The sequence below is a fragment of the Aulonocara sp. 'chitande type north' Nkhata Bay genome, linkage group LG18 (genome assembly GCF_057382095.1).
Source record: "Aulonocara sp. 'chitande type north' Nkhata Bay isolate Kocher_YH1m ecotype deep benthic linkage group LG18, A_spYH_male_GT1.1, whole genome shotgun sequence".
In the NCBI taxonomy this organism is placed as follows: Eukaryota; Metazoa; Chordata; class Actinopteri; order Cichliformes; family Cichlidae; genus Aulonocara; species Aulonocara sp. 'chitande type north' Nkhata Bay.
The window spans coordinates 19,241,900-19,266,856 of record NC_141361.1 but is presented as its reverse complement, the minus strand read 5'-3'; the positions used below and the strand labels follow the sequence as shown (position 1 = coordinate 19,266,856).

Here is a 24,957-nt window from a genome sequence, read left to right as displayed (position 1 = left end):
TAGAGTAATGAAAGAGCAACTCAGAGTTCAGTATCTTGCTTAAGGACACTTTGGTACATAGACTGGAGCAGCCAGGAATCAAAGTACCAGCCTTCCAGTTCTCAGATGACCTGCTGTGCTACAGCCACCACAGAAGATAACTTCTGGGTAATCAGATTGCTTGATTCAGTCATAGCAAATGTAACATTCATGACCATAACCATGTACACAGGAATTTCTTTTTTTTTTTAACTGCAAAAACCCACAAAACCACAACGTCGAGTTTACATTAAGCTTTTATTTAGCAACATAGAAATTCTGTTTAAATAACCAAACAGTGATAACACATCTAAAGTGTATACATGTAGCAGCTATTGTTACATGAGTAATGAATATTCAGTGCTTAACTGTAAAGGAGGTAAGGCTTGCATAGTTGTAGTGATGCACATGCGTTTGAGATAGTTGGATTTCAGTTATATCAATGCACATAGTACTAAGACGATCACCAGTTATTCTAATCTATATCAAGACTTTTACACAAACACACTCACACACTAATCTAATTGAAGAACCAATGTCCCTGCTTTAGTATAGTTAAGAAAAAAAGTTATGTTTACAGAACCAGGTAGACTTACGCAATGCTGTTAATTGCTATGCACATCTATACAGTACGTAGTATAGGGTTTATTTAATCAGATATTCAAACAAGTCTTACTGTCATATTTCTGGCCATCTTTCTTATACACTGTTAGATATAGCTACACACACAGTTTCACTTGACTGTAGAGGTCTACAAATTAGGTAAATTTGTAACACATTCAGTTAATCGCTAAATATCTGTAGCACTCATAACAGGAAGTGAAAACAGAGGCCGATATACCAAAATGACCTATTTTAATACTTCGCACTGCATAACAGTATGTATGCACAAGTGTCAATCGTAGCCAAAGGTGATTTTAAGAATCGTCACTCCTCTCGATGCTGAAGCTAATGAGGAAAATGTTTTCATGACCAAATGTGAATTACGGAAAAACTACAGACAGTAGAGCTCAGCCTGCTATTTAAACACTCGGTCTATCCAACATGAAACATTTCTAAAAATACATTCTAGATTTTTTTTTAGAACATGCCGGTATCTCAAGTGGTCAAGAAGAACCACAATAAATAATAAATAAGTGAAAGAAAGTATTGTGCTTTATTACTCACACAGACCTACTGAGGATTATATGTCTCTGGGTTCAAACCGAACACCAACACATTAGCTGTTGTTCTATACTCTATTACATAGTTGCTTATGACCCCCCAGTATAGCAGATGAAGTCCAAAGGTGAGAAATCTGTACAGTATGTAGTTTTGCCTTGTTTTTTTAACTTATTAGTAAATGTCAGGCAGCTGAGAGTAATTCCTGTCCCAGTAGCCTTTCAAGTAAAGCCAGTCCTGAGCTTTGTTGTGTGGGTTGGGTCCTTGTTGAAACCACCTGAACAGTGAGAAGATTTAGTATGAGCACAGCACTTGGAAATAACAAAAGGATTAAATAAATACATAAGAGAATCACACACACACACACACACACACACACACACACACACACACACACACACACACAAATTGATGGCAAGGCTCCATCCACGGTGTACAACTTTAACCTCCTAAGACCCGAACTCTTCCACAGCATGCATTTTTAATTTCTCTTTGATATTTGGCCATATTGGAGCCCGATGAATGTAAAAACAAAGAATTACCAGATTTTTTTATTTTATACCTGATTTTTGTTTCTAAAAAAATGAGATCCACATATGAGGATATTCATTTAAAATTTCGATAGAACAGTAGCAGTATGTCCTCGTAATTGGATATCAGGCCCATGTAGAGCAAAATTGAGTATTTTGGTCTAAACAACCCAAAATGTGATGTCCACATATGTGGACGGCAGGTCCTAGGAGGTTAAAAAGCTGAACAGTATTAAACACCAGACTTTTTATGTGACATAGTCTGAAAACACACACAGACAGACCAAGAGCAACAAAAACATGCATGTGTGCATTTTGTCCTGAGGAGTGTGGTGTAGTGTAGTGCAGCACTTCACATGAGAGAAAAATAACACTCAGAAAAAGCGCAGCAAACCTTGGGCCAAGTGCAGCGTTCCTTTTCAATTATAATAAGTTAAATGCATAGTTAATAGCAGAAGACAACATGTAGGCAATCAGTCAATGCCCACCCACAATCGATTTAAATTTCATTTCTCATTGACTAACCTCACTTTCCATTCCTCTGTTGATTTGGTGCGATTCTTCCGGGCCGTCCTCTGTTTTTCCTCAAGTCTCTTCTTCTCAGCACTTGCCAGATCTAACAGCCGTGGATACAGAAAACTGAATACCACCACAGATTACATTCAGCGGGCTCAGCATAGGAAATCAAGATCACGCACTGTACCTATGTCTCCCTTCTCCATGGCGCAAATATCTGGTCTGAGGCGACTGTCTGTGGAAGGTATGACGCCCTCCATGCGCTTGTCTAGCTCGTTTAGCTGCATGGCGAATGTCGAAAATGCGTAGAACTGCAACACCCACATACACACAAGAAAGAAACTTAAAGCAAAATATTCAAAACTGATCTGACCGATGTCACGTTTATTTCCTTTTGTACCTTGGATGAGTTTTCCGGACGTGGCGTTATTTTCCAGATGAGTTCACTGCCTGGGATGACCTGCACAGTCTCAGTATCAGTTGGAGGCGTCTCTTCAGGCTCCTCATCGACACTGGTCTAAGGCCACAGAGAGAGATATATACAGTACAGAGCAGAGACACACAAGTACTTCTGATGTACTTTCTTTTAGTTTTTGACAGTTATAATAGGTTCAATCCATGAGGAAACTTCCACGTTGTTAAACTGACTAAAATACAACACAGTCGACAGATTCTGCTCTGCCACACAAAACAAGTACTATGTAACAGGAAGAATTAGATGTAAAAACATATGTCGGTTGACCTGAAATCATTAACTGAAACAGAAACAGCTGGGTTGGGATAAAAAACTGCACAGTGAAAGCATCATTAAAAAGGCAAAGATGCTGTAGAAGTGACAGCTTGATCATAAATATAAGATGTTTCTCTCCCAAGCAGACAATTGTAGAAACTGAGTGCAACAGCGAAAGCAAGGTGTCCCTGTGAAACTGGGAGAGATTCAGCAGCGCCATCAGCTGCTGGCAGAATAAAATGTTGGGACCCTGGAACAATCTGGTCCAGTTTGTTCAGATGTGCTCTTTAGGCAATACTTGCAGACAAAAAAAGAGGTGCTCTAGACATGACCCCAACAGAAGGCAGGCCACTAAAGGGCTCCCTTAATGGTGAATGTCTGCAGGCAACAGTGAAGCGTTGTCACAGACCATGTTATTTGCAGGGATTTAATGTTGGCTTATGGATAAAAATCACAGTGTCTGATTGCCTGAGTGCCCGTGCCTGAGATCATTCTGCACCATGACAAATTCCCTTAGGGTTCACCCAGTGTCATTAGGAACTGTCTTCAGTGACAAGATCAAGAAGTCCAGCAACCACTTGGTTCCCTCAGAGCCGTGATCTAAATATATTACATGCAGCAACATGAAGTAGCTGAAATGGACCAAATAAATAGAACTGTAAGTTATGAATGCTTCCTGGGATCTGCAAATGGAGCCGCTTTAAGGCCAAATATCAACCAAATGTAGGTTCTGCTTTACTGCACTTGTAGGAATTCATAAAAATACTCATGACCTTACTTGTTCAAGCTTACTCAGTTATGGGGGACTACATATCTAATCTACATGTAGATTACTGTAAAGTCCCAGCATGATTTTTCAATGCTCTCTATAAAACACATGCTCCTCTTTGTTTTCATACAGACAACACTGTACTGAGGTGGTGTGCACTGCAAAGCACAAACCACCAGAGGGCAGTCTCTACAGGTGGAAGATGCAGCCGTTCAGTCACCTGTGCAAAATGGAAACTACCAGTAATTTAAAAGGTATTGGTGAGCTAACCAAAATGGACAATGCTGTGTACATAAACACAAGTTAAACACCGTGAACTGAACTTTAAACAGTAACGATGCACAGCTACACTCACAGGGTGGCTAGCAGTTCCAGCACCATGTCATTAATGATAAAGGTATAGAAAAAGTGACACAGACTAAATACAACAATAATTACATTTTGCTTTATGAGATAAGTGTTTACATCCACCTTATAATATTAACACATTTGAACTAGGAGAGTTTGTTGGTTCTAAAGTGCAGCACAAACACTATGGGCTGTAGCCTCAGCAGTTTACCGGGTGAAATATTGAAAAGGTATGAAGGGGTGGGGGGGGATCATCAAAAACAAATAAACCTACAAGCCCAGTGCCGTAAACTCTGGAAACCAATGGAGACAGAACAAAGGCGCTTTTGAAAGCAGTCAAACGTGGTACCTGTTTGTTGCCCTTTTTTTCATCTGGATTCTTTTTTTCAGTCTTTTTGTGGGCATCAAAAGTCGCAGGGTCTACTGTGTAAAGGCATTCAGTCCATTTGCCATATATTGCACAGAGCTTCTTTTTGCTGCAAACATAAGAAGATGAGATATTAATATATCACAGCTTTAGGTGCAGATAATACCAAGCGCTAACATTCCCATCGTGCAATATAAACTGCGCCACTTTAATATACATTATAAAGTAAATCACAAAGAAACGCTTTATGACAAATTGACTTACTGCTTACAGGCATTACTAAACAGCAATAACTCACGAAGATACCTTTTATCTAGGATGTATCCTTCAACTTTATGCAGCTCTTTTCCAAAGAGGCCACAGGGCTTGAAAGTCATGCTGCATCTCTCTCCGGTTCTGCAAGCAAATGATAGCCTCTTTACCAATTCTCTTTCACTCTCCCTCTGCGAGCTGAAGCTTTCAAACATTAATTAACCTGCTCATGCGACTGTCCCAGTTCTGCTTCCATGATCAATAAGCTTAAGATTTATAAAGTAGATCAACATTCCTCTGCAGAGCAAGGGAAAAATATATTCCTACATCCAAGTCTCTGTGCATGCAAATGTGTTTCACAGATACGGAGAACACTGCAATACAATATTTTACTTGTGATTGAGCACTTCCACGCTGCCATACTGCTCAATCCAAAGCTGACCGACGATAATGTTGTGGACGCAACAGGTGGGGTTTGTCCAGGTGTACGCTTCGTTATATCTACAGAGACAAAAAAGCACTCAGCAAAGGAGAAAAACAATTCCTTACTAAAATACATCAGAACAGATTTATAAAACAGTCTTCAGTGTGAGCTCACTTGGGTAACTCCAGCGTGATAACTCCCTTGGGCTCAGCTTCTATGCTCTTCCCCCAAAACTTGAGTTTGGGGTAGATGGAACCATGAAAGACAAAATCCTCCTTGAGGCCCTCAGCATGAAAGGCACTAACCGGAGGGTGATGGCTTACTTGCTCAGACATCCACCTAAAGCCCAAATCGTCTCTGATGGCAAGCAGGCATATGTTTGATACAAGACAAAGCTCATTAACAAAAATACACGTGTACAGTAAACAAAAGCTGATTTGTGTATAGGTGCGCTAATACTGATGAGTCTGCTGCCTTACCTGATTAGCTCATAGGTCTCCCCCAAGAGGGGGTTGAAGGGCTTCCCAGTCCTCTCCCACTGTGACGCTACAGCTGACACAGCAAATGCTGCAACACACTACACCGAACATTGTTTTATGTTAATCAAATTACAGGCAACTAACTCAATTTTTGATAGTGCCGAGACGCCACAGCCTCTCTGCACTCATTTAATAATAGTTCAGCAGTTTAATGAGAGGATAGTGATTTGATCCCAGTCAGATAATTAAATGCATCACTACTATTAAAAATGCATCTGTTTTGGAGTTTTTATTTAACTGAAGAAAGGATATATGGCCAGAATGGTACCTTCATCCTCTCGATAGAGTCTGTTGTGGCATTCGCCTGGTGGATGAGGTAGGTGTGCTCCATGTATTCTGTTAGCCGCTGGAGGAAGCTCAGAGGCTCATTAAATACCACAGGCATGGCAATCTTTGATAACTCCTGCAAAGAAGAGTTAGAGAAGATAAAAAAAGACTATTAGGACAAACATGATATGGTTTTTGCTTTATTAGCAGACTTAAGCCTAAGGAGACCAAAGCACTTGTGTTTATGTTTTTTGTGTACTGAGATTTTGTTTCAGTACTTTGTAGAAAAGCATTCTTCAAGTTTATGGGAAAACCTTCAGAACACAAAAAGGCTTTTTGTTTTTTGCTCTCCCTGGGAGAGTTTAAACTCAAAATGATTCGTTAACGTAAGAGTGTAGCACTACTATTCATAACCTGAGCTTTCTATTTTTTTTGTTTTTGTTTGTCCCAATTTGCTCTGTTTTTGTTATCCTATATCTGTTTCTGTTATACCCAATTTTATCATTTTGGTAACCACGTAATGGTGTGCTTTGTCTGGCCAGGTCTCCCTTGAAAAAGGGGTAAGTGTCAAGGGCTTTCAGCTCTTTTGGGGGGAAAAAATGAACTGAACTCTCTGTGCTGCACAGAGAGGCTGATTATATTTTAGACTGAGGATGATCAAACCCCACCTCTACACTTCTTTTACACTATACTGTCTCACATTTTGCCTTTTTTCATAAAAGCAACTACAAAAAAAGCCCTCGCTTTTCATAAATCCTAATTTTTTCCATATCATATCCTGGTTCTAATTCAACAATCTACATTACAAAAGCTCATATCTACATTAAAACACAACGAGGAAAATAAAACAAAACATCTACCGGACTGAGAGTGATGTGTTCTCACCATGCCAATGCATTTTTTTAGGATACTCCAGATGCTCACGTCGTTCCTGGAGAACATGGGAGCCGGTAGAGATGTTCTGTGCGAAAGCAATATGAATAACAAAAAGAAGGGTAAACACAGAGAGGATTTCCTGTATCACGTGATCCAGCTCTATTAACATATGGAAAATTACAACATCGCTTGTTGTCTCAGCTGTGCAATTCAAAGCAGGCAAACACTGTGGCTTCATGCTAGATGATCTGGCCTCATCCACACTCCAAACAGCTTTTCTTTTAAAATGTGGCACCGAGCTAAATTCTAAAACCTTCACGTTTTGGGTAAAGCGCACATTAAAAACACATAAATCTGTCTCCTGTGGGTACGAAGCTGCACTATTTAAAAGCTTCAGAGCAGACAACTTAGCTCAACCCACCATTTGGGAAAAAGGGTTATCCGACACCTGTAAGCTTTCAGCTAGTCCGTTCAACCTCATGCAATACCCATGAATGCATGTACAGCTGTGTGTGTGTGTGTGTGTGCACGCTGACTATAATACGCTTTCCTTTAATTTTTCTTGTTGCATATGCAGTTATCTGGAAACATTCTTCGCATAAGAAAGCTAAGATGCAAATTAGATTAAAGTATGTGCTTGTTTTTGTTTTCTTGGTCACTGAGTTCATCTTGCAGTCTTGCCAGCATCTGCAGTATGGACTCTTTTACAGGTATGGTAGCTGGAGGCAGATGGTGTCCTTGTTTAAAGAAAAAAAAAATGAAAAGAGTGCTGGTCCAACACACAAATAAAAGCCATTACTTCAGCTAAATAAACAGTGAGCGGGGAGTGGGGGGTGGGGGTTTGCTCCATCTGTAGGATGAGCAGAGCAGTGATGCATGGCAGACCATACTCCTGGCCTATTTTTTGTTCCACTGGCCTCTGCTTCAAGATTTATTAAAGCATGGATGGATTTCTTCATTTCTTCTTTCTTCCTTCAAACATTTAACATGTTTACCTTTAAATGTGGAGGAAAATGCTCAAATCTATCTTTGATTGTTTCCAAAATACAGTTAAAAATGCATTTAAGGGATACTGTGCTGGTCAGCTGAGGTTACTGAAACATGAGCCCACCTGGAAGTGACGTGTGACATGCTATACAAGCGAATCTTTAACTACTTTGAAGCAGAAATATCTTACAGCTGGCACTGTGCTCAGTTTTCAAATCATTATTTCATATACAAACAGATAACACAGCTACAACACCATGGTACTAATGATATATTAAGGCGGTGTATTTGGAGTTCTGACAGATAATTGAAACACTGTGTTTTCATAGAATCATTCAGAGAAAGACTTCAATTTAAACACGCCTGTATCAATTACTGTGGAGACCTGTGGATGGTTTTCTTGAGAGGCTACGAAGGTTTTATATTATTGCAATTTGTTTATTGTATATTATGTCATAGCGCTTATATTTTATTCTATATTTGTTGTATTTTTGAGATGTTTTTACAGCTATTTCCTTCCCAGGTCTCTCCCTTGTAAAAGTTTTTGATTTCGAGGCCATCTCCTGGTTAAATAAGCGTAATAATAATCTTGTAAAGAATTAATGGCAAAATGACTCAACATAGAGAAAAACACACCAGACTGTCGGCAATCATTGACGGGCATCCTTTGAATGACAGAATTAATTTCAAATAAACAGACACCTCATAAATCTTTCATGTACAACACATACGAGCCCACACATATGCACACAGAGCTAGCCAGGCAGCCCTTTTCTCCAACTCTACTCTGAGCCAGCACATGCTTAATTATTCATGGATCACTTGTTGGACTGAGGAAGACAGGCCAAGCCAGAATCAGCATCCACGGAAATGAGAGAGAGTGTCAAATCTTCACGACAACACAGCAAGATGCACTGAGTACTGAAACGACTGTTGGCTTGGAGAGTTGGAACTGTCAGGAAAAACAAAAACAGGCTATTCTCTGTGGACTGGATGCTCGAGCAAGCAAAAAAAAACAAAAAACAAAAAAACACCTGATGAGAAAAAACAGACTAGGGTGGAAAGCTGGTATCCCATTACACCAGCTCTGTCCACTGACCTATCCTCTTGCTGACTGAGGTCTGCAGCCTGTCATTAGATACCAAACAAATCATATCCACAAAATTTTCATCATTTGGCAAAGTAAACATACACCGTACTGAATCCTGTTATCACCAACTTCAACAAAGCCTCACATACAGCAAACGGTGAACAAGTTGAATGCCGAGCACTGAGCCTTGGAAGCCTTTGTATTTTCCGCTCTTTGCAATCATTTAATCCAGTAAACAAGCACAACATCATCAACTGAAACAAGTCCCAGCTCACCTGTGCTTAACTCCATTGTGCTGGGATGGCTGGTTGCCATGGTTACCCTCCCCTGACATTCCGGAAGGCCCCCTGTATGCGCTGGGATGGCGGAGGGTGTTGAGAAAGGGGGTGTCTCTCCCCTCGTCCTCTTCGCAGGAGTAACTGGCCACAGACAGGAAGCCGCTCAGCGAGTGCTCCGACTCAGACTCTGTAGGGTTAGATGCCAGGTCATACCAAACCGCTTGCAAGTACAGGTTCCAGTAGCTGGCTCGGGAAATGAAAAAAAAAGAAAAGAAAAAAACCTCCAGCCTCAACAGTTTACTATCTGCAAATAAGCACTTGTGCTCGAGTTCCTCTCCAAACTCCCCCCTCCCTGCTGCCATGCAAAACCCCACCTGAGGATTGTGTTCCAATGAGAGGCCGCACAAAGGATTCGCTTCCTGTAACATTTGTTTGCACTGTGTTCACTGGGATGGTACTCCTCCCCCTAGAAAGCACTGTCACTGACATTACTGTCAAAAATCACAAAGCAAAGACGAATAAGAGAAGCTGAATATGCTTGAGTGAAATTGGTGCTTATTGTGCGATCACATACCGCATTCTGACTTATGTGTTGAAAGAATTTCTCATCCACCCACCTACATGGATGGAGAAGCAAATATAACACTGCATAATAAGCATGCTCTATATGAACAGAGGTGCACATGCACTAAAATTGCAATTTTGTTCATCAGTCTTTGCTCTGTGGCAGTTCAGAATGCTAAAAGTAAAGCAAAAAGAATGAAAACGTTGCTTTAAAAATTCAGCCCTTCATTTTATTTTCTGTAATGGAAAAATGTAATAGACCAGACATAGCTGTGAAAAGTATACACTTGTGTATATAAAAAGGTGCCTCAAATCACACTACCTATCAGGACAAAAACCAAGCCATGAAGACCTCTCTGCAGACCTCTGCAATAACGCTGTGGAACAGTATTGATCAGGGGCAGTGTGTAAAATTATTTCTAATGATCTGTGTTTCCACAGGAGAACATTTGTAACCACCAGGTTTCTCTCTCTTTTAATCTTTTAGAGGCATCTGTGCAGCTAAATTAAGTAACAAGTGCAAGAAGGGCAGTATAGTCCACTGCACATTCTAGAGGATGACCATCTGTCCATGAGACAGAGGAAAAAGATTTTATAGTCTGATGAAAGAAAAACTGATCTCCACGCACTAAGTGATGGTGAACACTAAACACTGAATGCCTCAAATAAACCAGAATGGTGGCAACATTAATTTATGGAAGTGCTTCTTAGGAGGAACTGACTAATCGATAAATACAGGTGGATGCAGAGAGATCCTTGAACAGACACTAGAATGATAATTCACATATCATCATTGCAATGACCCAAAGCACAGAGCACAGGGTATGCTGGAGTAGCTTCAGGAGAATTCACAACCCGGACTAAAACCTCTTGGAAATTTTAGGGAAGGACCTCAGGATGGATGGTTGTAATTCTTAGGCATTTTTTCTACGCCTCTTAGAAAGAATTCTTAGGCATAGACACACACACTCACCCGTGTGTGTGAATTAGTGAATGAGGCTGGTAGTAAGAAGTCTTAGTAGAAAAGTGGTATTTAAGTATGAATCAAATTACCAGAAGATGTCAGTTCTCAGGTGCTTCAATTATGAAATATCTGTCCAAATCCAGACGCCTTCAGTTATATGACTCACACAAAATCTAACAAAAAAGGAAAGTCTGCTAAATAGGACTGTACTGAAATGTACACTGTATATTGTACTCCGCATACTGAGTTTTTCAGCAGAAGAATAGAAAAAAAACCAAAAATATTTAACTCTTTTAAAATGCAATTTACAACAAGAAATCTGCAAAAAGCGACGTGACCTGCCTCATTTCTAAATCCATTTGATTGTAAGCATGTTTTAGGGCAGTAGAAAATAACAATTGCATTTTCGATCTCTCCCAACCAACAAGACATACTACACACATTGATTGATTACTTCCACCAAGAGGCCGCTGACCTGACACGGCATCATAGAAGTCATCTTCATTGAGAGTACTAAGGTTGGAGGACTTCCGCCTTTTACTCAAGGATTGCTTGAGCTCGTGGTTCTCAGTTGCCAAAGTCTGCAAGGCTTCTGTTAGAGCTTTGTTCTTCTCCACTTCCTGCTCTACTTTCAGGCTCCACACCTGCAAACACAGGACAACCAGACAGAAGGTTAAAAGCGACCGAAGAGAGCGTGCCCAGAGCTACTAACTTAACATTTTATTGCAGAAAAACATTGCTCTTAAAAATGTGATGATCATAGTGGAACAAGCAGATTAATATTTTGATGTCAATCAAACATGACTCTCTGTCTGGGGTTTTGATCGCAGGCATTGTTTTAACCCTGCCCACAGATCTAGTTTCTTCCAGGCTGAACCAAACACCATAGTCTCAGAGAGCTCCGAAGCCCAGGATTGAGTGTCCCTTCAAAGGAACCTGAGCCAGGCCACTGCGTGACAGCCCAGATTAGTCTGTCCTATTGTCCACTGCTGCTGATGTTCAAGCTCTACCAACAGGAGTCGAAAACCCAGCAAATATCCACAGCCTCTAACAAAATGACAAAAATAACACTAAAGCTTTAACAGCAACATATTATTTAAAAACAGGTAACACCTTTTACTTCTTGTAAATTCAGTTTAGTGAATTATTGCAAAATAAAGAAACTGAGCACAGCCTTCCCAGTTTGATAAACGTCCAGTGTCACCTTGAAGAAGGCAGCTGAGAAACAGGAGCTTGCAAATCACACTGCAAATCTGAGACTTGACAGCAAGGTCGGTATCTTCGACTAAAGATGAAAAGTTCTGTGTCATCTCTTATCGTGCCCGATGTGTTACAAGGTGAGCACACAGACATGCACAAAGACACAGCTACTGATGCCTAGGTAGCAATTTATGACTGTAATCGTGTATGTGTGGTTAACCCATTTCCCTTTGATCGAGTGTATTAGTCCCTGCGAGGATGTTGTCTGATTAACAACATGAATAAAAAAAATGTAACATTTAGAAGATTTAGATGAGTGATTTTGCGTCAGACATCAGATTCTCATGACGTCTAATATTTCCTTTAAAGGGATGATTGGAAGAAAACTAATAACTTTTGATTATTTTCAAAAAATCCTCTCAAAAACATCAGCTACTTAAATATAAACTGCTTCAGATGCCTTTGTGGTAGAATCTGATCAAATCAGCCACATACACTTAACAGAAAAGAGGCAGGGAAAACCCAGACACATTTACTTACTTGCTGAATAGCATGCCTACTCCAAAGACCATGATCCAGCCATTTGTAATGAACATTGATTGTTTCCGATTGCCAAATGTTGGGTCAGCACAACCGGAACTGCAACTTCCAGCTGGGTTATTATGGAAATTGCAGGGTTTAAAAAGGCATCACTGAAATCCAGTCAAATCCCAATAAACTGTATGCAAATCCAAAAAAAAGTGACACGTTAAATGTTAAATTTGGAGATCTATGTATTCATTCAATATCTGATAAGTATATTTCAAGACACCTTGTTTATTCAAATTTATCATCCTCTGTCAAGTTATAGTCCAGCTTATCTATAATGACCATCTATAGATCTGTACCGATGCACTTTCTCTAGAAACATAAGAACTACAACATGTTCAACATCCTTTTTTGTCTTGGTAACATGACAGACACTTATAAGCTCCTTTTGCAGGAGGTTGGTGATGGAAAATGGATAAAAATAAGACAACTGAGAAGTCTGCACAAGCTATAAGCTTTAGATCATTTATTATTTTGCCGTAGTCAGATGAAGATCTGATGAAGCTGTCACCAGTTAATGAAATGCCAGCACTGGCAAATCAGAAAATGACTATTTAACAAAAGGTGATAGCTTGGGTCAAATTTATTGTAATTTGTATTAGAAGCACAATTATATTCCTGTTCTGGTTCCCTCTGGTTTAACGCAAGGCAGACACAGTATTATTAGAAAGAATCACACATATTTTTCAACAATTAGACATTAGAAGTAACGTCGAACATTTGGCTTCAGCCTGTCAAAGTGTGTGTAAAGGACCAAAAGGGTTTTTAAGAGTCTCGTGTACTTGACAATTTGACTGTGTGAAAGCCCCGAGACCTCAAAGTCTGTACATTTGTAAGCTTGGAGATTGGGACTGATCTAATCTAATCTAGTCCTGGGCAATTACTGGTCGGATCAGTAACGAATCCCGCAGGCTGCAGGTGTAGATCCATTAATTACTGTGTTGGCTAATAGAAAATTCCCATATACTTTTCATTGATCAGATCCATAACTAGGTTTAGCAAAGAGAGCCTCTCTGAGATCTCAGCACTCTCTATATTCTCCCTTCTTCTGCACTAGGGAACAAGTCTGGCAGCGAGTCTTTAAGTCTGGCACCTACATTTAAGGTTAACGTTTCCATTACAGCTGTGTTTCTGAATCTATGTTCATCTAATTTAGGACTTTAAATGCAGCATCATTTAAAAATGCATAAAAATAGTAAATTCTTTAGCATTATATTTTTTCTTTAAAGTTTGTGCAATGGGAATGTCTGCTGAATTGTGATTTTATTTTCATCAAACATATTTGATAAATATATACTGTAGTTTAAAGGTGACTCATCTTCCTGTCTAGGAGCCTGTGTTAACACTCCCTGTCCCAGGCACTTGGCGTGAGAGCCCATCCAGGAATGGAACACTTGTGTAACCATCGCAGCCAGCTCTTTCATTCTCACTGCATCCTCTCGCCTGAGCACAAACAGTGCTATTTTAAGCCCTGCTGAGGCTCTGTGCTGTAGCTGTTACTGGAGCCTGGGAGGGATGCTTCTCCTTGGCCAGCACCCCAAAGGGTAAAAATTTTATTCTGTGCTGAAATATACTCTCTTGTTTAAAGAAAAGCAAACCTCAGAGGCAATATTATTATAGCTCTATACATTGGACTGTAACATTAACTCTATATCCAACTGTATTTGGAAAGCCTGCTTCAAAGGAGCCATTCAACTAGAGTAAAGGAAGTACCTTTATAGTAAGAGATGTAGTAAACGCTATGAGGAACCTCAGTCCCAAAAATCAGAATAAACAGAAATACACTGTGTTCATGAAAGGCTTGGCCATGGTTAGTAATAATACTCAGGTAGTCTTTAAATGATGCTCACTTGGTACTAACCAGCCCAAAGTGTACCCCCCACACCATTACATCACCACCATCAACCTGAATCATGGATACAATGTAGATTGAATTCATGCTTTCATGTTGTTAACATCCAGTTCTGACCCTAGCACCCAAACATCATAGGAGAACTCGAGATTGGAAAAATGTTTGGTCTGATCAATCTACTATTGTCCAATTTAGGTGAGCCAGAATTGGATATCTCAGATAGTCTGACCACAGAACTGCTGCTCATTGGATATTTTCTCTTTTTTGGATTTTATTGTTATAGAGACGGTTGTGTGGGAACATCCCAGTAGATCAGCAGTTTCTGAAACCTTCAGACGAGCCTGTCTGACACATACAAAGTGACTTAAAGTCACCTTTAAAGGTGACTCTAAAGCCAGCAGACCATCTTGACCATGTTTACATACCTAACTGCACTGAATACATCCATATATATACACCCACTCACCAGCCACTACTGAAACAAAGCCAGTAAAAAATCTCCTGTCTGGGATACGACAGGAGGTTTGTTACTTATGTGGCAATGGCTGAACTAAAGGTCAATTGCTACACTGTCTTCACACCAACCCCCAAAGTTTTAAAGGTCAACTGGCTTTCTGACAGACTAAAGAAGAAGAAAAAAAAAATGTATAACTTCAATCAAATAAATGTGCTTTATGCCTTATTCCTGACGTCAGACCAACACAAAGTGACAGATCTGCTTTTCAGCACATCACCACTAAGTGGTTCCAAACTGTAATCCTCTGTTCGCTTTCTAGACAGGGGGGCAATCGTGCCGCCTGACAAACACCAAGCAAAGTGGGGCCTATAAATCTCTGTTGTACGCGAGTGTCGTCAAACCTCCTCATGAAGCTTTCTACCCATTTGTTAAAAGCACAATTCTCCTTACTTTATATGCCATATACTCACATCCTAGTCACAGTGTGCCCTACATGTACTGTAAAGATGTGGCACTTCCACTAGCATACTTTACTTCTGCAGCGCCTGCTGAAATGGGTCAGACCACATCTACACTTCTGAAGGACAATACTCTAATTGGTGAAAGACCCTTTGAGCCATTAAGTGACATGATTCAGTATCAAACATGTGTGCAGTTACAACAGAATGTGAATACTGCCATGGACTGTGGACAGTAGAAAACAAGTATGACCAACAGAAGCATCTGGGGTGGGAGAATAGAAATGTGGGATTAGAGCTAATACAGCTTAACACGGGCAATCTCAGCACTGTAGAAAATATAATCCATTTTGTACATGTAGTAGCATTAGCTTAACGTGGCACCAGTAGATTTACCATGCTTGTTAAGACATTTTCTTCTTATTACATTTGTTTGTCAGAAATTAATCCAGTTTGTTTTATTGGAACGTTTTAATGTTTGATTGATGAGATTCCAGTGAACGTCCTCGGCTTTCTTATTTAAAAAGCCTGATTAAGTCCTAGTGACATGACAGTTGTACCAGATTTGGATGAATACATTACTCTTAGTCAGTGCAATACTGCTATATTTAGGATTTATAGCAAAATATTAAACACCCTTGTGTTTTATTGGTTCTCATGCATGCTTAATTAACAAGAACAAGTCAACAAGACAGTTGCCTTATTAAAGGTTTTCAGGCAGTCTAAGTGTATATCATACAGTAAGCACAGAGTAGTAGTTTTAGAGTGATAATTTAAAATCAGCTGCTAAAGGAAGAAAGGAAATAATTTGGGTGCAACATAAAGAATGATTAAATAGTTAAACCCACAAACCTTTGCTTTGAATCCTTCCATTTATCTATTACCAGATCAAATGCATCCTCAGTGCAATTTAATCAATGCCTATCTATGCTCCTACTTGGCAGAATTAATTCCTTTATAAGATGATCTCATTATAAAGATGTAATGAGCAGTGTAGATTTCGGTGCCACTTCAAAGACGCTCAGTTTCACACTCCAAATACAGATCATTAAATCCACAGAAATGACCTCCGCATACTGATGAACAGCCCTCGCTGGCGCCACTGCTTTAGACCAACCCTCAAATCAACAATACACTAAGTAACATCAAATTAAATCGCTCCAAACTTCAAAACGCTTTTTGCCGGCAAAGCTGTAAATTTTATACAACAACAACAACAACTGTTTGTTTTGTTTTACCTGTGTAGATGCGAGAGGAAAGTGCTGTCGCTGTGTCTTCTTTTCCCGTTCTCGGATGCTCTGGCATATGGAAATGTGCGTGCGAGAGTGTATTCACACTATGCGAGCGTGAATACATGTATCTGCGGCTGAGCCAGTGAATATGAAAGCGCTTGGGTTCCCTCACTAAACGCACAGCCTTTCCCCTAGAGCGGGAGTGTGTGGATTCGAGTCCAAGAGTGTCTGCGTGTGTGCGTCTGCACTGATCTGCAGGCTGAATGCAGACCTAAGCATAAAAGCGGATCTTTCCTACGTCCTTCCTACAGACGTGCCAGTGATTACCACGCTGTCCTGGTGCTTCCCCAAGGGCACAGCACAGCCACCAAGACAAGTGGACAGGGACTGGTACACGCACGCGCCTGCATACGCACACACTCACACACACATTTTAAACCTGATTGGTGTGAAGGAGCTAACGTAAGGGGGAGGGATTTAAGGATTTTGTAATCAGTCAGTATAATTTATTCAGCCAATAGGAGGAGAGTATGCGGGTGAAAGTATATGAATGAGAGGACGATTCATACATGCTCAGTGAGCTGCAGCTAATCTACAACAGTACCCTCTATTTACATCAAGTGGAGGGGTTACAGAAGACTGCATGCAGCTGACAGAATCAAAATACATCAGAATCACAGATTACACTGCATTAGATTAAACTCTTACACTATTTTAAATAATCTATAATAGATTTTCAAGCAGTACAATCCATCCAAAGATGATGGACTGTCTCAACTTGCCCTCCCCAAGAAGAGTAATATGCTCCTCTTACCTCTTCTTGCTTTGACAGCAGTTCAAGGCACAGATGGAGAGCAGAGCATGTTTCACTGGAAAGTTCACTCGTCTCTTTTGCTTTCAGCAGAAGTGTACCAGTCAACTCTTTATAAAAAAATAAAATGAATGTATCTGTATTAGCTTATACTGTACACAATATTATATATTTTAAAAAGGAATTAAACATCATTTTTCATTACTGGCATGTTTTTTTTTTCACAATTAACTGAGTACATGTGTATTTATTGCAGAAGATGTGCACCCTGTTGAACTACTACTAAAAGGCCTAAAGAATGCCAAGAAAATATCCCCCACACAATTAGCCCAGCAGCACCAGCCTGAACAAGTTATTTAATTTGAATTTAATCTTTATTTAAAAAGGAAAAAATATCCATTGAGATGAGAAAATCTCTTTTACAAGGATGTCCTGGCCAAGATGAGAAGCAGCACAGTTTGCAAAGTGCAAAACAAGTTCCAAATCAAATTCCACCCATTTAAATTTTACAGGTACAGTTGGCGACTAAAACATCTGTCAGTTTTACTTCAAAGTAGTTAAAGGGATAAGAGATTCCTGAGCTGCAGATCATTCCAAGATCACGGGCCGGAAAAAAAAGATAGACTAAACTTTCCTCACTCCGTGCTCGCTAGGGACACTTTAAACTGCAGCCAGCTACTGGCTCTGAGATTGTAGGTCTTGTGGAGGGCAATGAACTTGGCGTAGGTATATGACGGCAATTTTCTTAGAATGGCTTTGCATGTAAAAATATCCCAATGCTTCAACCTTTGATTATTGAGTGAAGTAAATCCAGCAAGGGTTTACAAAGTGCAACGATGAGTCATGAAGTGTGAGCCTGTTATATACGTTATGGCAGCATGGTAAATGGGGTCTAATTTAGCTAAGGTTAAGGTAAGGTTACAGAAAGCAGGATGTAGCCATGCTTTCATGCCTCATCCTACCATATGAATGTTACAGCAGAAATCAAGACTCATTAGTCCAGGCAAAAATCTTCTTACCTTGTATTGTCCATTTTGTTGAGCCTGTGCGAACTGCACTGCGCTCTGTGTTCAGAGATGCGCTTGTCCATAAGTTAGTTGGAATGTGTTTTTATTTTAGTTCATTTGTGTGCCTGTCAGCTCAAAGCAGTCTGGCCATTCACTTCAGTACTGTATCAACATTTCTGCCCACAGACGTGCTCTTCACTGGATATTTTCTCTCTCCCTGGAGACGGTTATGTGGGAAAATCCCAATAGATTCCAACATACACAAACCAGCCTGTCACACACAAAGTGACTTAAAGTCGCCTCTCTTCCCCATTCTGATGAATAAGAAAGGCTATCTTGAGCATGTCTACATGCCCAAATGTACTAAGTACCTGCCATGTGATTGGCTGATTAGATACTTTCACTAATGAGCAGTTAAACAGGTGTAGCTAATGAAGTGGCTGCAATTTTCTAGAACAAAATTTAATTCTACATTTTGCATTGAGGTCTGGTATCCCAGCCGCACATGCTTTTTCCACAGCAAATGATATAAATGGTTGGTCATCTTGATAATTTTCTGTCATTTACCAGCCTGAATAATCATTTTTGAACAAGTCTAAAAATACTCTCCTAAAATATCTCGGCACAGTAATAACTGGATATGTCTGAAGCACTTACCATAATTCTCCTCATTCTTCGCCATGGACAGAAATGTTGACACTTCACTCTCCAATTTTTGCTGGAAGGCCCTGGCTGCCTGCAACAATTTTAGACAAGAGAGAAACTTAACACTAGAACTCTGTACAACTCAACAAAACTGAGGGTTTTGAAATCCTATATGGCTCAAACCCAAAGGTCAATGACACTGAAGTTCATCCGGCGCGTGATCCATCACAATTCACAGGTTAATGTAATTTTTGAAAATGCTACGTCGATATGAAATGAATCAACTTTTTGGGTTCGATATAATAGTGCTATAAACCATCTGATCATCATCACCTTACTTTTTGATCCCGGTCTTACCTGAAGCGCTTGTTCAAGGTTCCTCACTCTCACATCACCCGCAGCATAATCTATAATCACCTCTTCAGTGTCGTGGCGAGTGCAGTAGGATGCATGCTCTTCAAAAGCATCCAGCCATCTCTAACAGAATAAATGGCGGCAACATTTCCATATTAGTCCTTTCATACAGATAATACTGTTTCTTCCATAAAGAAGGTGACCGATTTTATCTCACTTTTCTTGTTGCCACGGCATTTGTCTGCGAGGGGACTTTAAAATAATGCACAGAGTCATCGAAGCACCTGAGCATGAAGAAGCAGTGATCCCATGGTTTGACCTGGAATAACAAGAAATCACTAATGCACTGCAATCACTGCTGCAATAGATACAGTATAACTCAACATCATGCTTCAAATTGAAAATAAATGAAACATGTATTTACTGAGCATCTGTGGGGTAATATAGATTGATAGAAAACACGCCTCTAAACCTCCAGTACTTACCATGCAGTAGGCTTGTGAAAGAGACTTACAGCCCTGTTTCCTAACACCAGCCAGTGCATCAGCTCTAAAAAAACAAAAACAACAACAAAAATGATGAAAGAGCATGCAGAAAAATCACACACAAACACACACTCACAGTGAAAGATAAAGCAGCATTAACAGTTACCACTTTTAAGTAAGTATTAACGGTATAATTGGCAAACCACAGGCGACGTCATCTCCAGTAACAGTTATTTTTATATCCCCTCTCTCTTTTTAAAAAAACAAAACATTTCATTAGTGGATTATAAGCAACATTTCACACAAAGTGAAATATATAATACTATAAATATACATACTATAGCGTTTAGCTTTATAAAATCGGCTGATAAAAGTATCTCACTGTCTAGGGTACCAGGAGACAGTTCCATTCTCAACTACAACCCAGTGGGAACGCCATCCGAGGAAGCGTGAGCTCTGTCAGAGAAACAATAATTTAACAAATACCCCACGCAGCAAAACTACACATCATCATTACATATCTAGTTTAAATGACTTTAGAAAGAACAAATATTATCAATTTTAAAGTTTTATTATTATTATTGTTATCCCAGAGTGGTATGACTTTTCTTGTAAATTAAAGTGTAGCATGTTAAGAAAAACAAAAGAATAAATAGTTCCTATAAGTCTTTTTTTTAAAGAAGTTCAAATATTCTGTGTCATGTAATGTGAAAAAAGTCAATTTCATCAAATTGTAAAGGTCAAAGTCTGAACATGGTCTGACCTAATAATAGTACAACATAAATCCAGATACCTTCCAAAGAGGTCCTTCAATCTTCTGCACCACACTGCTCATGTCCTTTAAGAAAAACGAAATATCAGTCTTGTGTACAGCGTTGAATAGTCTGTGTGTGAATCATTCGTTTTTAATATACTAACAGCATTAGCGCGCAGTCTTTTTAAAAGAATTGCACCATGACTACGTGGTGCTCCACATTAACGCTGCATTATCAGACATACGGATACGGACGTATTTATTCTTAATAAAAGCTGACTTTTTCCTCTACAGTCACCATAACTGTGTGAACACATGAAAACATACGAAGAGAAAGTGCCGATATGATGTAGTTCAGAGAACTGCAGTATCTGTGATTAATGTGATGGACTTTAGATTTTTTTTTTTTTTTAAAGTGCCTTTTGGTTTTATGAACACGTTTCCAGTGATGGGCTCTTTAACCCTGTGAGAAACAAGAATGAGCACAGTAAATTTCATCAAGTTGGATTTGCAGTTTTCCCAGATAAAATTTGGTGAAAAAAAAAAAAAAAAAAAAAAAAAAAAAAAAAAAGACAAGACACAAGTACTGCGCAAAAGCCTCGAGTCAAATTTCATGGCTAATAAAAGGGGAAATTTATTGAATGCATTGAAACGTGCAAATGTAAAAGAAATCCAGGATATAAGGAAAAAACTGTTTATACAAATAAAATAAATATTTGGTATGACAAACTTTATTCTGAACTCTCTTGGGAAAGCTTTCCTGTTATTTCTTTAAGCAGTCTTCAGGAATAGTTCTCCTGGCTTCTTGAAGGACATTCAAAGCTCTTCTTTGGACCTTTTGTTCCATTCTCTGCCAAGATGATCCCACACTACTTAAATAGTGTTGAGGTCTGGACTCTGGGAGGGTCAGTCCATGACAGATTAAAAAAAACAAAATCAAAAACAAACCAAAATGCAGCATCATCTACGTATGTTGCCAATCAGACATTTCCACTTCATGCATGGTGGACCAAAGTCTGACGATATTTTGCTCTGTACCTATCTTCTATCGATTTTTGCAAGACCTCTAACACCACTGGCTGAATTGCAGCCCCAAACCATGACAGAGGCTCCCGGTTGTTTTACCTCCTCCGTACACACTGATGACAATTTGAACTTGAATTTGGATCCATCAGCCCATAAGACCTGTTACCTTTAAGTTTCAGTTCACTTCCTGTGTAACTAGTCGCACTTCAACCTTTTCTCCTGGTTTCTCTTTATTAAGACACACGTCTTGACAGCCACCCTTCCAACTTCTTCTTTCCACTTCTGATGAGACTTCAGTGAAAAGTGAAGGGCCGGTCTAGGTCCCAATTTGTTTTAAGAATATAACCTTTAGAAACTGTTCATATACGCTTAGACAACTTTTTTTAGCCTGACATTTTCTCTTTTGTCTTGCACTTGCCTAGTCGACTCATTTTTTTCCCCCTGATATGTCACGTTTTCAGCTGGCACGAAAAAAAAAAATACTATTTTATGCGTGTCAAACTGTTATCTATGACATGTTTTGCAGATCCAACTAATGAAATGGGATCAACTGATGCCCCTTGTTACAGGCTGCTAGTAACAAAGTGCCTAAAGATATAACTTAAATTATTGTTTATCTGTAAACACAACAATTCATCCCTTGGATTAGATGTATTTATAAAAAACAGCAAATATCTAAAAAACAAATTACCCAAAAACCCCCAAAACATTAAGAAAGCCTGGAGAACTATTGCTGAAAACCACTTTATAAGAAAAATTACAAGAAAGCCTGGCTCCTTGGAAATAAAATATAAAGAAATGAGGGGCAGCTCAAGTACTCTAATTAATCAAGTAACCAAAAAGGTATCATCCTTTGTGGATCACGACTAAGACACCATACTTGTAATGCAGCTGTGCCGAATGTTCTTAGCAGAACCCATCCTGATCATTCAAAGCGGATGAGACATTACAGACCAGCCATTTGAGCTCACCTTATTTTTATAGGCTGCTAGAATCTGTTTCAGTTCATCAGTGCAAACCAGGTCCAATGCAGTCTGAGCTGCAAAATCATCAGCCATACAAACAAATTATTATGCACCTTTTGACACTTCCTTGGAACAAAACCGGTGGACTATAGTATTTACCATCCTTAGAAAATAACGTGTGATTCTTAAACAACCATTTTAAACACCACTGAACAAATTAAACAGCCGGAATAATAGGAGCTGATGATGAGAACAAGATAAGTGATATACCATTGTTGTTCTTGATACTAGGGTTGGCTCCACACTTGAGCAGCTTTATAACGCACTGCTTCTGCCCCCTGTAGGCTGCACAGTGTAAAGGCGTATTACCCACTGAATCCCTGCAGTGGATATCTGGAGCATCTTTCCCATTGAGCTGAGGGATATAAACCAGAGAAATGACAGAAACAACAGGCAGGAAAATGAGGTTAACCTTTTACATACATCTATCTGAAACATGCATAAAACTATTTAAATGATCAATCTTAAAAACAGCAAGACAGAATGAGATTTAAAAAACAAAACAAAACCTGAACTGGCTTTTACTGCAAGTTGCCACATGCCATCTTATTTGTGGACTCAGATTTGTCACTTTGTGATTGAACATCAGACCCCCCGAACTCTGTACAAATATCGAATCGTATAAAGAGTATTTGTAATAACGGTGGTGCATTTCAACAATCTCTGGGAGACAACTGAAGTGTGTGCAAGGCCCCAAGGCACTTGTTAAATGTGTGAAATTTGGAGAGATGCTCTTAAAGCATACTATTTTCTGCCAAAAGTTCTTTGAAAGGTCAGACACTAACCAATTTAGACAGAGTGGATATATCCCCCTCTCTGGCTGCTTCCAGAAGCTTCTCCTCATGCCGCCTTGCCGCTCTCCTCTCTGCAGCTGCACAAACCAAATCAGTACTTGAGAACAAAGGCAGCTGATCTTCAGTAATGAGAAGCCATCAGACGTTTAAAAAAAAAAAAGAAAAACGCTCCCATGATTTCATACCCTCAAGCATGGTAATGATTTCATCGTCCTCTGTGACATCTTTGGGGATTTGAGCAGTTCCATTGATTATGTTGGCACAGGCATCATAGCGCAGAAGCAACAGAACAATCTCCTTAAGGGTCCAAAGGGTGGGGGTGGGGGGGGGATTAAAGAAAAAACCTGACCATCACATTTCACTCAAAAGCTTCAGTGGGAGATGAGAAAATATATTATGTGTTTCTGTGACAGCTGATCCAGCTGACATTAGGTTAGAAGAAGAAGGTACACCACAGTTTACCGTGCTTTTACAGACTTGTAAGGAAGCACTACTTTTTCCCCTCTCTATCCTTACCTTTCGTCCAGCATATGCTGCTTTATGCAGAGGTGTGTCACCCAGGTTATTCTGCAAATTCACATCAGCCCCTGCCTGCAAATGCATTCTTTATTAGGTGAATATAAAAATGTCTCTGGCTGCAGGTCCTGAACACAAAAAGCATGATAATGATGTGACTCATACACTGCTCTCACCTTCAGTAACTCCTCAACAACATCTCTGTGTCCAAAGCTGCAGGCCAAATGAAGAGGTGTCCATCCCGAGCAGGTTTTCGAACGAGCTACAGCGAGAGAAAGAAAAAGAAGAAGAAAAAATAAAATAAAATCAGCAATTTTCTAGTTACATGTGACATTAGGGCAGCTGGATGATGGCATCCTCCCCCACACACCAGCTTACATCTGCAGTTGATGTTGAGAGAACTGTTTTGGTGAATCCTCGACTGAAGGAGCCTCTGAACCTGAGGACAGTTGCCCTCTTTAGCATGAAGGAGAAGTTGTTCTTCCAGTGTGCAATCCTCCATCACTGGACTTATGAAAAATGATGTTAAACACAAGGCAGTTAGCTCAAATTGGTCAATTAACCACGTTAAGCAAGGTGCAGTTAATACAGCTTCTCATCTGCAAGTGAAGAATTTAAGGTTTTAGTTAGAGGTCGACATAATATCTGTTTTTATTTACGTTTGTCCAGCTCAACTGTGTTTTTATTGAGCTAAAGCAGCGTTACCTTTCAAACTAAGAGCGGAAGTAACTCTAAATAGTTATCTTACTAACGTTGGCGAGGATAAAATGTTAAACTCAGACTTACGTGTAGCTATGGATTTGAAACTCTTTCACAATCTTTGGTCTGCTTCACAGGGACAACACGCCACGGCTGAAATCTGATCGGTTCAATCAGGTGACAGGCAGCCGCCACGTGACCGGACAGAGTATTTTTGAGTAGCTACTAGCATTAGTCATACCTAGCAAGTACTGGGTTGGACCCCCTTTTTGCGTTCATAACCTCATTAATTCTTCCTGGTATAGTTTCAACAAGGTGTTGGAAACCTTCCTCAGACGGTGGTCCATGCTGACATGTGCACTGTCTTGCTTGAA

At 39.7% G+C, this 24,957-nt stretch overlaps 1 protein-coding gene across 1 annotated transcript; it reads right to left on the bottom strand.

Annotated features, from left to right (window-relative positions):
- Positions 1-257: 257 nt before the first annotated feature.
- LOC147308387 (oxysterol-binding protein-related protein 1-like) lies at positions 258-24,393 on the bottom strand. The gene is made up of 27 exons (XM_086270675.1): positions 24,263-24,393; positions 24,061-24,146; positions 23,885-23,959; positions 23,554-23,665; positions 23,360-23,445; positions 22,785-22,929; positions 22,521-22,588; positions 20,563-20,607; positions 20,152-20,225; positions 19,770-19,833; positions 19,502-19,603; positions 19,288-19,407; positions 18,943-19,021; positions 17,282-17,388; positions 11,156-11,324; positions 9,150-9,339; positions 6,807-6,882; positions 5,923-6,057; positions 5,595-5,692; positions 5,290-5,472; positions 5,085-5,192; positions 4,746-4,835; positions 4,422-4,548; positions 2,626-2,742; positions 2,413-2,536; positions 2,235-2,325; positions 258-1,456 (listed from the first exon to the last, which is right to left on the bottom strand). Exons 1-27 carry the CDS (start codon positions 24,384-24,386, stop codon positions 1,354-1,356), a joined length of 2,898 nt encoding a protein of 965 aa, XP_086126801.1. The 5' UTR covers positions 24,387-24,393; the 3' UTR covers positions 258-1,353.
- Positions 24,394-24,957: the final 564 nt, after the last annotated feature.

What these genes read in the sequence shown, in the direction of transcription:
- LOC147308387 (XM_086270675.1), bottom strand. Translation starts at nt 24,386, where the DNA reads ATGGAGGATTGCACACTGGAAGAACAACTTCTCCTTCATGCTAAAGAG. An exon ending in GAGACCTATGAGCTAATCAG is followed by an intron (nt 5,473 to 5,594) that starts GTAAGGCAGCAG and finishes GCTTGCCATCAG; the next exon opens with AGACGATTTGGGCTTTAGGT. An exon ending in GTCCGGAAAACTCATCCAAG is followed by an intron (nt 2,537 to 2,625) that starts GTACAAAAGGAA and finishes TGGGTGTTGCAG; the next exon opens with TTCTACGCATTTTCGACATT.